The 14627-nt window shown below is 32.3% G+C and overlaps 3 protein-coding genes across 12 annotated transcripts; 2 read left to right on the top strand and 1 right to left on the bottom strand.

Moving 5' to 3' along the window:
- Positions 1–35: 35 nt before the first annotated feature.
- Positions 36–4608, bottom strand: LOC107995063 (troponin C). Of its 3 annotated transcripts, XM_017052297.3 has the most exons (4): positions 3523–4114; positions 898–2923; positions 258–678; positions 36–196 (listed from the first exon to the last, which is right to left on the bottom strand). In XM_017052297.3, the coding sequence occupies exons 2-4, from the start codon at positions 898–900 to the stop codon at positions 168–170; spliced, it is 453 nt and encodes a 150-aa protein (XP_016907786.1). In that variant the 5' UTR covers positions 901–2923; positions 3523–4114; the 3' UTR covers positions 36–167. The 3 variants fall into 3 exon arrangements, with proteins under 3 accessions (XP_016907786.1, XP_016907787.1, XP_061938027.1); XM_017052298.3 differs by lacking the exons at positions 898–2923; positions 3523–4114 and adding an exon at positions 4483–4608; XM_062082043.1 differs by lacking the exon at positions 3523–4114 and having other exon boundaries at positions 36–678; positions 898–1069.
- LOC107995058 (palmitoyltransferase ZDHHC8) lies at positions 4478–11954 on the top strand. Of its 2 annotated transcripts, none has more exons than XM_017052287.3 (9): positions 4478–4620; positions 4746–4867; positions 4948–5105; positions 5171–5343; positions 5569–5763; positions 5851–5995; positions 6561–6775; positions 6860–7033; positions 8877–11954. In XM_017052287.3, exons 1-9 carry the CDS (start codon positions 4529–4531, stop codon positions 9568–9570), a joined length of 1968 nt encoding a protein of 655 aa, XP_016907776.1. In that variant the 5' UTR covers positions 4478–4528; the 3' UTR covers positions 9571–11954. The 2 variants fall into 2 exon arrangements, with proteins under 2 accessions (XP_016907776.1, XP_028521228.1); XM_028665427.2 differs by having other exon boundaries at positions 6839–7033.
- A 155-nt stretch (positions 11955–12109) lies between these two features.
- Positions 12110–14469, top strand: LOC107995060 (RNA-binding protein with serine-rich domain 1). Of its 7 annotated transcripts, none has more exons than XM_062082039.1 (7): positions 12129–12178; positions 12562–12626; positions 12852–12897; positions 12992–13120; positions 13208–13516; positions 13594–13841; positions 13927–14469. In XM_062082039.1, exons 3-7 carry the CDS (start codon positions 12893–12895, stop codon positions 14214–14216), a joined length of 981 nt encoding a protein of 326 aa, XP_061938023.1. In that variant the 5' UTR covers positions 12129–12178; positions 12562–12626; positions 12852–12892; the 3' UTR covers positions 14217–14469. The 7 variants fall into 7 exon arrangements, with proteins under 7 accessions (XP_016907779.1, XP_061938023.1, XP_016907778.1 ...); XM_062082040.1 differs by having other exon boundaries at positions 12131–12220; XM_062082038.1 differs by having other exon boundaries at positions 12135–12220; positions 12542–12626.
- The last annotated feature ends 158 nt before the right edge of the window (positions 14470–14627 follow it).

Genomic DNA, 14627 nt, shown 5'->3' with positions numbered 1-14627 from the left:
GATTCAAGTAGGGGATTTCAAATAATCAGAAGAAGTAGGAAATTTACATTGTTGTTTTATTAAACAAATTTTTCCACAGGATACTAGTATCGACAAAAATATTAAAATATCGTTTTAAAGTACTGTACTGTCTTCGACGTCGCTCTGCCAATTCTCTCCATCCGTGATTATTCTCCAGTCATCATTTCCATGAATTCTAAGAATTGGAAAAAGATTATGTAAATAAAGGAGCGAGGTTGTTCGTTCTACCGTCTTACCATCAAAATCAACCGTGCCTGATCCATCGGTATCGATCTCGGCGATTATGCCGTCTAAATCCGCACTGGTAAGTTTATCATCGAGGGCGGCAAGAATCTCCTTCAATGTAGCCGTTGTAATATATCCATTTCCCTCACGATCGTATAAACGGAAGGCCTCTTTCAATTCTTCTTGCATCGCCTCGGCGTCCTCCTCCTCCAAGAATCGGCCAGCGATTCTGCAGAATCCATCGAAGTTTACTTTACCAGTCCCTTCCGGATCATTCTCGGAGATCAAAGCATTCAAGTCGGAATCGTCGAATAATTGACCCATTGTGTTCAATATCGTTGAAATTTTCAACGTATCGATGAATCCGCTTTTCGTCGTATCGAACATTTGAAATGCTTTTCGCATTACAGCCATTTTTTGGTCGTCTTCCTCCTGCAAATTGTATCACGTATATATACATATATATATTTTATTAGAAAATTTCCCCGATTTATCAATGAATTTATTCTCGTGTCACAATTGTATTATTCATATACATATATAGGCATGCAATTCCCCACTTTTATGAAATAAAATCACCATTGATTCATCTTACAGAGAACGTTGATAACGCGAAATTGGAATTCGACGAAGCGTTTACGCGAGTCTTACCATGGTGACGGATACTTCGCACGGCGGACGACGGATACCTGAAGTGCCGCGGCTTTTCCGTCCCGGTATAAAGACATCCACAGCGTCTGGTAAACCAGCTAGAAAACTGGTGGGCGCAAAAATAGAGCGACGCGACGAAAAATGAAATATGTTATAAGTGGGTCCCTCCGTAATGTCGGAAGGCCGACGCTAAATCACACAGAAGATTGCAATTCGAATTACACGATCACCTGTACATTTTTGATTCTTAAATTATATCATCGGGACGAGGTGGTCGTGGTGCACCCTACTATTACTGGATCGCGGATTATTTTCATTCCTATATAACAATAATCGCGTTTCAAACGCGATATTTAAAGCGTCGAATAGCACCGTGATTACGTTATGAATCGTTCCGATCGGCACTCGGGAGGATCAATATCTTCTTAAATATAATATCGTTGGTGAAATTTTTCAGAATGGCAGAAAGGAAAAAAAAAGGAAATACGAAAATATGGATATTTATTTTTTATCTTATCGGGAAAATTAATCGATAATGACTTTTTCTTTTTTTATCATTCACGTTTCATCTCGTTATTTTATTGTCGATTAAACTCGTTGTCGACTCCATTATGTCGCGGTCACTCAATTCAATGCCATCTAACGGCGATTGTTTAAATATACCCTTCGCGAATATCTCTATCTGTCCTCGCGCAAATAGTTATAATTCCTTCGCGATAACGAAACGGATCGACATGCAATTTTCAGACACGTCGCTGTTCTTACATTAGATACTACCTACGCATTGCAAACCATTACAACACTAACTTCTACCTGGCTTGCTGTACAGCAAAAATATAACGAATCCTGGGACTCTTTCAAGATGATTCATCAGCGATTTTTACGCATTTTTCGAACTCGAAAATATAGGTCGAAAGCGAAATTTTCTACGAACACGGATGGAAACTGGTTGGGAACAACTGTTCTGCGGTTATTATTCTTCTCAACCTCGTAAACATTCCAAAATTGCCGGTACTAAACCACTCCGTTTAAACAAATCGTTCTAATGCATCGGTAATGATCGGTAAATGGCGAAGAAGGATTAGTTCCAAGCTAAAATAATATTCCAACCATATATTTCCCCCTCTTTCCAATTCTAATTTGAAAGAAAGATGTTTCTAAAATTTGCCCGATTTTCTAATCTCGTTGAGATGAAATATCGAAGTGATACGTTGTGATTAAATTTGCTTTTCGCTCTACGCGGACAAATTATCGTCGATTACGTAATAATTATTTTATCCCGGAGAGTTGAGATTTGCATTATTTTATTTCAACAAAAGTGGAACAACAATTTGAAATTGAGAATGACAGGTTGAGACAGAATGGAGAGAAATTGTTATCCACGAAGAAATATGTGGTTATAAATAATATGAGGTGATCAATTGGCCGTGATAGACACGCGTATACAAGATTTTCGCTTTGGATGACAGTGGAATGTAAAATATTTGTACTAGTTTTCATTCAATCGTTTTAAAACGGTGGAGGGGCACGCACGAAAATCAGCCAACGGATACGTTATATGTAAATTTGTCTCATTAGAAATATTTTCGGTGCCAGAGCATCATCGCCACCATCATCGTCGTGGTTGCCGTGGTTATTATAGATAACATTCACCACGCGCTACTCTCATCAATGCTCACCGAGGAGTGACAACGGCGTTTCGAGCGTGCAAAAGCAATTACGTTTGGGTGCCAAGTTCTGAAAATCATCGTTGGCAAGAGGCCGTAGTCGGAAACCGACTCGTTAAACAGGCATGCGGATACCGCCCTCGGTGATCCACCATCTCAAAATTACCTCTTAAGAAAAATAAATTCCCCTAATAATAACATCTCTTCCATTTTTACTCGTGGCGTAGATCAGTCTCTATTTGAAATTATTATATATAAAACTTTCAATATAGCGTATCGATATCATTGCGGATCATTTTGGTCTCAAAGTTTAAAGTTTATCTGAGGATTATCGTTTTTTTTTTGTCGTTGGTGAATTTCTGAAAGAACGATGCGATAGAGATTATAAAAATAACAAAGAAAACAGATTATTTTATTGAATTATTATTGAATTCATATTTTATATTTGAATTAATATTTTTAAAAGATGATGAATCGAAATTTATTTGAAAGTAATGAAGAATTCTTAGAATGGAGAAGTTTTTAACTTTTAATTTTTTAAGTTTTTCTAATTAATACCAAGTTTGGGAAACAAAAATAATCAAAGAAAATGTAATATTATATATACATACAATCGTAAATGTAATTATTAAAAATTTTGAAGCGAATTAGATAATAGGGATTGGAAAAAATATAAATTTATTTTGAATTTGTTATAAATAATTATTACGTAGTAACGCCGATTTATAGGTAAGTTTAATATATTAATATTCTTTTGTATATGACATAATTTTATTTCAATTCTCCAATGCACAACATAAATGATATAAATATTATTAATAATATTAGTAATATATTCCAATTTTAGTTCTAAAAATATGTTACATAAATATGATATATCATTGTTTGATTAAATGATAATATAAATTAATAAAACGATTGTATCGAATTTATCAGATGAAAATATATCATGGAATACCTTATTGATTTGAAATAATTTCTATTGATGAGATTCTTTTCTTTAATTTATAATTTGCCATCTGCTTGGCCTCTTGCCATATTTCCTAATATAGCATCATCGCAACGTTTCTTCTACTTCAATTTTTTATTGGTTATTATAAATTTTAAATTAATATTTTCATATTTTTTTTTTATGAAAAATAACAGAAACTTATAAGTTGATCCTTCGATATAATTGGCTATTCGATTTTTTTTATACGATTTTAATAGGATTATACAAACTTTAATTGAACATTATTCTTTCTAAAAGAAAAGAGAAATGTAATAAATTCAATCAATTTTATAATTTAAAATTTATTTTACAAAATAAAATTATACTTATTTCCAACACCAATTATATTTATTAAATAAAGAAATAAAAAAAATAACTGAGAAAAATTTGAATCGCTTGATTCAAGAGTCACTTTCATCACTTGAATAAAGAAAGATTGCGTCGGTAAAGAAGTTTTTCGTAAAAACTATTAATACTTTCTGTCGATAAATACAAAATTCGAAATTACAAGACTTTGGAAGTATCGCATGCAACGATATTGTTAAGCATCATTAAACTATGAATGCAATTCTATAAGAAAGGAAAATTATGAAAGCGAACCACAAGGTCTCAGTGGATCGTATTGTGGAACACTCGTGTTACAGGGGGCACGGCTCACTATCTGTGCACGATATATGTACATAATATATATGTATGTCAGCAAGGTAGTGTGTTCGCGGATCGTGTATGCAGAAGCGCTTAAATATTAATCACATTACGGATGTTTTTGCTGAAGTGACGCGCGAGTAATAGACAGAACAATTATCAAGATGCCACGGATGTATAGGCATAGTGGAAATGGAAATCCGTGCTAAATACGGATCGCACAACTTGCAAATAAGTAGCGCCGATGGACGCGGCCATGTTTTCTGGTAGCAGAAATCTTACCCATTAATAATTCGTTAATTGTCGATCACGAAGTGGAGTGTACAGAATGCCGAAATGCGATGTGAAGACAAGGTATCTACCAGCTACGTTTGCCTGGACAGCTCTACTCAGCACTACGACACTCTTCTTCTGTTTTCCGTAAGTTTCGTACACATGTCTGTCTTCTCGTGAGTGGTTGCAATGTTTGCGCTCCTGTTTTCATTTTCAAGATTGTGCCAATTTATCAAAATATGTGTTCGTCATATATTTTTTGAATCTTATAGATGCCAATATTACGTGTTTCGATGGGGAACATGGGTACCTGCTCTTCAAGGAGTCATTACCTTTTTTGTTTTGGCAAATTTTACATTAGCAACATTTATGGATCCAGGTGTTATTCCAAAAGGTATGTTCATACATAAAATCAAAGAATCATCAAATAAACTTGTGATAGTTGTTGAAAAAGTATAATTTTATTTTTTTAAGCACCTCCTGACGAGGATAGAGAAGATGATTTCCATGCTCCATTATATAAAAATGTAGAAATCAATGGTATTACAGTTCGCATGAAATGGTGTGTTACGTGCAAATTCTATAGACCTCCACGTTGTTCACATTGTAGTGTGTGTAATCATTGTATTGAGGTATGTATTAAATGTATTTTGAGTGATTATTTTTTTTAAATTTAATTCTTTTTTTATATTTTCAGACATTTGATCATCACTGCCCATGGGTAAACAACTGTATTGGCAGGAGGAATTATAGATTCTTTTTTTTCTTCCTCCTGTCACTTAGTTTTCATATGCTCAGTATATTTGGACTTTGCCTATATTTTGTATTGGAACGTAAACAACAATTAGGTGAAGTGGACACTATTGTTGCGTATCCTTTTTTCCTGAATTGATATTTGCAATTGCATTACAAAATAATATAGTCTATTTAACGAGATTTAAGATTTAATATATTGAATGAATGTTTGGCCATCATTCATTTAAGCTGCAAATTCTATGAATGATTTATACAGCATTTAATATCTTCAATGAATGATATATATTTTTGTTATAATCTCACATCTTATAATATAAAATATCCTTAAATATAAAATAGACTTGTACTCATGGGAGTGGTTATACTTTTATTCATTCCAATTTTTGGATTGACTGGTTTTCATGTAGTACTTGTTTCTCGAGGACGTACAACAAATGAACAGGTAACGGGTAAATTTAATGGAGGCTACAATCCTTTTTCTCATGGTTGCTTACACAATTGCTGTTATACGCAATTTGGACCACAATATCCCAGGTAATATTAATATATGTAAATATACAATAATGTTAATCATAATTCAAATTTAAACAGAAAAATAATTATAAATTTATATCATTTCAGTTTGATTAAGCCTGAAAAGTATTCAGGAAAACGGCGTGGAGTTTCTACATCTGAGATATCGACTATAGGCAGTGAGAACCAGGTAAAAACCTACATGGATAGCAGCAATGGTGTTAGAAATGCCAGTTCAAATGCTTACAATAAGGTAAGAGCTAGTGCAACTTTGCTTGACACTTCTGATACTACATACAAGAAGATTTTACAAGTATAAATAGCTCTTCCTTTCTAGCATGTGATTTTAACGCTTTTTTGATGTTTGACGAGTTGTATGTAGTTTTATTATAGATCCATAATTCACTCTGCTTTACTTAATCTTTCAGGTTCGTGCTATACTATTCTTTTCCGCGCTTCGAAGCTTCAATAAGTTATACATTGCAAATTGTAGATGTAGTGCGTATCTTAACATGTTTAAAAAGACGATTGCACGATTTTTAAAGTTTTAAACATTTATTCGTTAATTCCGAGTTTCTTTCTTTAGAGTTCAAGCATTTCAAGCGACGATTCTTCCTCTCAGTAATATCTTATTTACAACGTTGGAAAGATGCAGTTATTTTCTGTTCAGTTCCCTGTTCCTTACCCATCCTGGTTGAACGTCTATATTTCTAAGAAATGTGCGTTATTATTGTACAAAAGCGTGCTATAATAATTTAGTAAGATACATTAATTTTTTATTATAATGGAAACAGCATCAATTTGATTATTGTTTCCAGTTGTCTCCTGGACGAGACGGATCAGATACAGACATGGAACCTACTGCGTCACAGTCTGCGGATTGTGAACCTACGCCGCCAGTACAAAGACATGGTTCTAAAAGCAATTTCTTCCTGCCGCCTGTGGAGAATAGTGAATCTCCCAGGCATCCTCCACCATCGCAACATCGCCATCCAATGCATCACACTAGAGGCAGCCCTCATCCAAGGCCAAGGTAAAATAAAAAATGACAGCAAATGATATATCGTTTGCTAATTTTTTTTCTAATATACGTAAGGTATATTATCAATACGTATAGGGGAATGAATGGCTCCCGAAGCCATACGCCCGATCCATTATCGCCAGAAGCAAGTGGGTCACCAGCTACAGCTTCTCAAAGAAGCCAAGGTCAGGGGGGTGCTAGTCCAACAACACAACGGATTAAAGCTATTGGAGTACCAACTCCACTTGCCATTTCCAGTCCAATTCGCAGGTATACTATGCTTATCTATTATTTTCAAATAGAACAATTATAAATTTCCAAATTAAACCTATTTCGAAAGAAAGAAAAATATGTGCAAATATATATCGTATGTAATACAATCTTTTATGATATAAATATTACTTAATATTTCTTTTATTCCGTGGATACATAAAGTATTTTTGGAGTATTGAACTTTTAGATGAATATTTTTCTTTTTTTTTTTTTTTTCTTAATTTATGTCGCGGCGTTTTCACATTGCACAAAAATTTATCTCGTTGTAGAGAATAAGAGGAAAGCGCCATTTAGTAATAGTTTACATTGCATTTCTTGAGCACGCTACCAATATAAATTGAACAATCTCCTTTTTCAATGTCCTGTTTGCTACCTCTCAATATGATGTGAAGCCTGTTTACTTCAAATCCCTATCCTTCACTATGAACACCTCACTCTTGCTCTTATTCTTTCTTCCTTTATTCTCTCACCTTTTTGTCAGTTTTCTCACCTTCTGAATGACGAAGGAACGTGACAAAAAAGAAATGTTGCGCGTTGTAGATCACAATAATATCGTAGAGAATTAGTTTCTCTGCATGTACATTATTACAAGATATATGGTATATAGATAAGTTTGTGTCCCACTGCAGGGGGTGGTAACTGCAAGGAGCTGCTTTCTACCATCATGTTGCGACCTACTGCAGGTAAACACGAACTTCATCCTACGAGGACATATCGTAGTTTAAAGTTATGCTTTCTTGCGTATATTCCTTACATATATATCTTTCTTTATATATACATATATTATTATTATTATTATTCTCATTATATTAATATATATGTATATATATATGTATATTTAAGAAAAACGCATACTTTAATCTAAATGTACATGTGTTTCATTAATTTTATCCACTTTAAATATTCTATTATCTCAAATAATACAATAAATAATAATATATGAATAAAAATTGTACAGATAAAAGAAAAATATAATGGTAATTTTTATTTAGAAAATAATAAAAGAAATCTAAAAATTAATTTTTATTTTTCAAAAAAAATATTTAATTTTTTTTAATTAAATTTTATAGAAATTTTAATTATAAAAAAAATATTAAAATATATTTAAAATTCATTATTTTTGACATACTCATTATTTTGTTTATTCTATTATTTTTAAGAAATGTTCAATGCAAACAATTTTGAATATAAATGAAAATAAATATTATTCATTTTTAAACTGTTCACAATTTTATCAGCAATTATAAAATTATCGATATAATATCTTATGCAAAAAAAATAACATATATTAAATATATGAAATATGAAAAACAATTATAGAATAAATATAATACTCTTATAATCAAAATTTATTATTTTATAAATTTATTTATAAAAAATTAATTATTTATTTGAGAAAATAAAATTTGTAAATTTTTTATTTATCTTATCCTGAAAAAAATTGTTATTATATTTTATGCAATTATATAATCTCTATAAATAATGTTTATTTGAAGTAATAAAAATATTTAAGATAGATAGAACTGGTGAAACATCTTGTGTACAAATATCAATATAGATGTATCAGTTAATCAACACGCAAGTAAATGTCCACACATGTATATCCTAGATTCGCTACGTTTTACTTTTTCTTGGATAGATGCTAATTTTTATAATAGGAATGATGCGCTGTTCTCTCTCTTTCCTCTATGTCTCGCCAGAGCCGTATTTGTATGGCTACAATGCTCAGCACTCGCATATTCATCTTGGTTCACTGTATTATTGTGCATTTGTCAAGTATTCAATTATCAAGCTCGAAATTTATAAGCACAGAGGTCAAAATATTTTATCTCTGTTACAGATCAAATCCAGGTACACCGACGCAGGTTCGTCGGCCAGATTTTATAGGAGTAAACGACGCACCAACTTATTATGATGTACAGCAAGGAAATAATACTGGTATTGGTGCTGCTAGTGGTGCTGTCGTAACTGGTTACAGTCCGCAGCGGCGTTTCTTATCAGAAAGTGAGCTTGTTCGTCAAGGTACGGATCATTCGTACTCAAGAACTAATAATACTGTCGACAATATTCGAGAATTAGCGGGTTCACCTCAACGTGGTGTCTATATGTGGAAAGATAATTCTCCAGGCAGCTATCCTGTTCCAAGTGGAACGACAAATGCAACGACACATCAGTCGCCCTCGCAAAGACCTCCACCATCATACGATTATTACCGTTCTAATCCAACAAGTCCTACGCAACAATTATACGCTAATGCTCCTAGAGCGGCGTATCATCCTGCAATGAGGGGTGGAGTACCAGTCTTCCCACCACATCAGTCGCCACAAGTGAAGCGAAAAGCCACAATGGCAACGCCAACTACTCCAACATCGAGCGATACTCGACGTAGACCAATGTCTTTTGTTAGAGCTTTGGAAATGACGGATTCTATGGAAATGGTATCAGCGCCTAATGATAATAGATCACAACGGCCCACAACTCCAACACCTGATCGCGCTAGTGTTTACGATATGAACTATGAGATATCTGTATAGCCCACCTTTACGGTCTCCGCACCATCCTGTAGTTGGACGGAGATTGTACAAGAATTACCGTCATTGCGCGTCTCCTGTTCCAAAGAGGAAAGAATATACGCCGCTTACGAGATATCCGTCTGAATCTTCGTATCGAAGCAGCTAAACAGTCTACGTCAAATGATATTAGGTCGGGATATTATAAAACTTTTCCGGCCCAAATGTTAATTCATATTTATCATACTCTACATTCACCGAAATAATGTGGAACAAGGCCAATTATTTTCCTAAGGGAACAAAGACGTTAAACGCAGTCATCATTCATCCATGTTATTAGTGATACCCTCAGTGTACAATGCGTATCATGAACGATGTTAAAATGTATTCAGTGAAATAATGATAATCGATAGACAAAAATTTTCTGGCAAAAAAAATGAGCATTGGTATTTATGATTTTCATTGTAATTTACAATGGAAAGCACATTAAGTTCCATATTTCGTGTTGAACTTAAAGGAACATCAAATCGATAAAAATATTAAGTTCAACATCGAGTCTATCGTAATATAAGACTGTTGTGTCACGTTATTAGCAAAATTTGTTGGTTTAATTATTGTTTAAAAAGTATTCGATTTAATATGTATATGAGATAAAATGTGTTTATTTATCCACAAGAAGAAGCGCTTGGATCGATTATAATTGAAAAAAATCAAGTCACAAAACCGTCAACGAAGTAATAATTCCGAACACTTAGTAATAACTGCTAAGTAACAATAACTGTTAATGATCAAGTTTTGTTTTGTTTAGCAACAACATATACAATTATATTTTTTAGTATAAAGTATAAAGTCAGTTTAGATTTTTATACCGTGACGATATGACTCAATTCTAAAAATTAAATATCAATTAATTTTCGTTCCTTTTGTTTTTCTTCTTTACTTATCAAAATATATGATTAGACAAATAACAAAAAATATAGAAATTATTTTTGCGTACATTTCTAAGCTCCATTTTTACCTACAATCGTGTTCGTTTTTTGTTTCGTACAATAAATCATACAAATGAAAGTAGAGCGACAAACGGATAAAAATCGAACCTGTTAGTATAATGTCCTACGTTTATTGATGCAAAAAGAGTTCGTGTCCAGTTAACAAAACGTTACTTAATCGATTTAAGTCATTATCGGGATAGAATAACAAATTCTGTGTAAAATAATCGTGTAAAATGAAATGTGTAGCAAATTTTTAATATACATATTTAACAATATTTATACGTAAATAATAAAACAAATATAAGACTTTAATGATTAATAATTTCATTTGTTTGTTATAAATGATGATTTTATCGATGTGACCACTAATATGATCAATTAATTTTTATGAAATAAAAAAAAAAAAAGAAAAATAGTTAAAAAGAATATATGAAAGAAAATTGTATGAATGTTAAAAGAAAAAGTATGGATGGACGAATGGATGTATACCAGGAGAATATTTAAAATATTTAGACGAGAAAGCAAATGGCATGTTTCAAATGTTTACAATGATGGATGATCTAAGTACTCGATAATAGAATAAAAAAATACTAAACATGAATAATGGATTTTGTTAACAAGAATAAGGAGAATACAATTTTGTAATATATATATTGCATAAATTTATTGGTATATCTACTGCTATTGTTAAGTTTGTAATATATCCCGCTTTTAAAAAAATTGCATGTCGATTTCTGTACTCTATTATGTACTTGTATGCGAGACCAACATTACCAATTAATGCAGGCTTAATGAATAATTGCGAGCTGTATATTCGTAAGGTAATCGTGAAATATTGCGTGTCCAGTTACCTTGCGATAAATTGATAATCGAATTATTATTGTCAAATAGCACATATCGTTCAGCTAAAAGGCTTATCAAACATCGAATATTTCCAAACTAAAAGGACATTTTTTCAATATCTGATATTCTTGATAACAGAAACAGTGGATATACAATTTACAAGATTATTAGAAACATTTCTTCCAATGTTGGCGCTACTGATAAACGCGATTTACTTATTTCTTATTTTTTTTTCGAATTATATATATTTTTATTTTTCTTTACAATGAGCTGTGCCAAAACAAATAAACATACGTACGATTTTCCATATTTCACTCTGATTACGTAGTATTTATATAAAAAGCACTTAAAAAAAAAAAAATAAATAAAAATAAACGAAAAATCGGTACAACGTTAAAATGGATTGCTTTAGGGGATTATGTGTAAGATGTGACGAATGTTTAGTATTTATAATTTGGTGTACTTGTACATAAATATTAAATTCGTTATTATCACTTAAATGTACATACATATACATTTCGGTACTTACGTATCGCTGCAGCAATCTACAAAAATAAAACTCATGAAATACAAGCTGATTGTACTCTGATTATATTAGAAAATCTTTCTTTTAATTTTTTATTAGATTGATATATTTTTAATATAAGAGATTAAATATGGAATTCTATTAAGATACAAATTTAAAAAGCGCGGCACATTATAAAGTGTTCATAAAGAAGATTATAAATAGCCTTTTAAATTTATGAATAGTGATTGAAATCTACACGTGGATGCAAGTTACAAAATGTTAAAAATAGGTAACTTTAATAATTTTTTTAGTTCCAAAAAATGTTTTTGAAGTAAGTAAAATTTATTGATTATGAAATGTATAATTTGCATGCGTATTTTTAGTTTAAGTATACGAATATATATGAGTATACAAGTAAAATATAAATTAAAAATCATTTTTAAGGCCTATAAGAAAAGCTTACAATTATTTTATAATCTTAAAATAATTAAATAATTTAAGTAATACTAATAATTTTTATATTAGTCGTTATGTTTATTATGATACAATATAATTATAATGAAAAAATAATATTAAAACAAAAAATAGTCGAGTAGTTTATCTTGCGATTACTTTAATATCTTCTAAAATGGACGTTTTATGGTATGGTCAGATTTTCATAGGTTTGTGTAGGATTTTCAGGTGATATGGTCGCAACCCGGCGGGAATAACGACACCAGCGCCGCGTTATTTTATTGGTAATTTTGTGTATAGTTCATAAACTTTGTATATTATTCCATTATGATTCGTTGATAAAATAAAGTTCTTAATTGTTGGTGTCATATATTGTTTGCACGCAATATCGTTTAATACGTAATTAATAGTGAGAACGCGTTCTGTGAAAAGGCGACGATCTTTTAGCGGCACCGTCCGCCATTATTGGCGTTTGCACGGCGTTCAACAAAGTTTTCTGTCGTTTATAGGAACGAAACCACGCCTATAACCTGAAGATTTATACCATACTATGATGTAAGTAATGTGTATTATTTTTTAATTGTTTTGGTCTTGTTTTTCTCATTGAATTGTAACCTCGTTATTACCGGGTGTTTTCATGTGAACATAGGGCACGCAGTCGTAAAGATAGTACGGGTAAAAGCGACACCGAAGTCACTGATAAAGAAAATAAGAGGGAAAGAGGTAGAGAAAGAGATAGAAAAAAGCGGGCTGGCTCTACATCTAGTAGTGGCAGTAGGTAAGAAAATAAATATCTTTTTCATAATACTAAAAATTAAAGGAAAAATTATATCTACATTTTGCTTCTATTATTCATATATTACAGTTCCTCAGATAGTAGCTCAGGATCATCATCTACAAGTAGTGGAAGTAGTTCCAGATCAAGCTCTACATCTAGTACTACTTCTACTAGTTCGGCAAGTTCTTCTGGGAGCTCTAGAGATAGAGGAAGAAAACGAAGTAGAAGCAAAAGTGTTGATGCTTCACGTAGACATGATAATAAAGAAAAAGAAAGAGAAAAAGAAAGAGAAAGAGAAAGAGACAGGGACAGAGATAGAGATAGAGATAGAGAAAAAGATAAAAAAAAGAGTAGTAATTCTGTGATTGATAAACCAAAACCCAAAGGACGCTCTAGGTAAAAATATTAATCAAATGATGTGAACAATAGTTCCATTTGTAATTTTTTTTTATTTCATTTGATTTTTCATATAGATCACCTTCACCACGTAGAAAACGTAGGGAAAGATCACCAATTCCTAGACCAACAAAAATACATATTGGACATCTAACCCGTAATGTTACTAAGGAACACATTATGGAAATTTTTTCTACATATGGTCAGATTAAAATGGTCGATTTTGCAATGGATAAGCTTCATCCAAATCAAGGACGAGGATTTGCCTATGTGGAATTTGAAACAGCAGATGAAGCTGAAAATGCAATGAAACATATGGATGGTGGTAAATATAAAATTTCAAAATTCTTTTCACTTATTGTCTTAACAGATATCGACGTCATTTAACAATTATTTTATGATATTTACAGGACAGATAGATGGCCAAGAAATTACTGCTGCCCCAGTATTATTACCAAAACCACGACCATTACCGATGCGGAGAATGTCACCTTTAATGGGAAGAAGAGCGCCCCCACGATGGGGTGGTGGTGGTAGAAATACTCCTCCTCGTTATCGTAGACGTTCGCCACCAATTAATCGTCGCAGAAGCCCACGGCCACCAAGACGTAGACCAAGAACTCGATCGCGAAGTCCCCCAAATAATCCACGACATCGGCATCGTCGCTACACGAGATCAAGCTCAAGCAGTTCTCGATAGCAACTTTTTTTGTACATATAAAATAAGAACTGAATTTGACCAAACTCAGTTCATCCTGGTTGGTCGTCTTAATATATTAAGCAATTTTTACCGATTCATTCGATCATATTGACAGGGAAGTGTATGCACTCAAAAATTTAATACACTTGTTCACAACGGTGTTTATGATAATTCACGTTTTTGTCGATGATTAAAACACCGTTCGTGATCTGCAAGTTCTGCTTTTGAAATATATCAATTTCACACGTGATAAGTATATTGCTATTAATTGGTACCTGAAGGCTGATGACCCCGGATGAAAAATATGTATTCTTAAACATTGTCACATGATCGTATTAAATATAAGGCATGAAGACTTCAGAAGAAATATTATTTACCAATAAGTACGTAATGTAAGCGTAATTATTTAGA

This window comes from Apis cerana, linkage group LG11 (genome assembly GCF_029169275.1).
Source record: "Apis cerana isolate GH-2021 linkage group LG11, AcerK_1.0, whole genome shotgun sequence".
NCBI lineage: Eukaryota > Metazoa > Arthropoda > Insecta > Hymenoptera > Apidae > Apis > Apis cerana.
The sequence above is the reverse complement of the archived record's forward strand: the minus strand, read 5'-3'. Positions and strand labels throughout refer to the sequence as shown.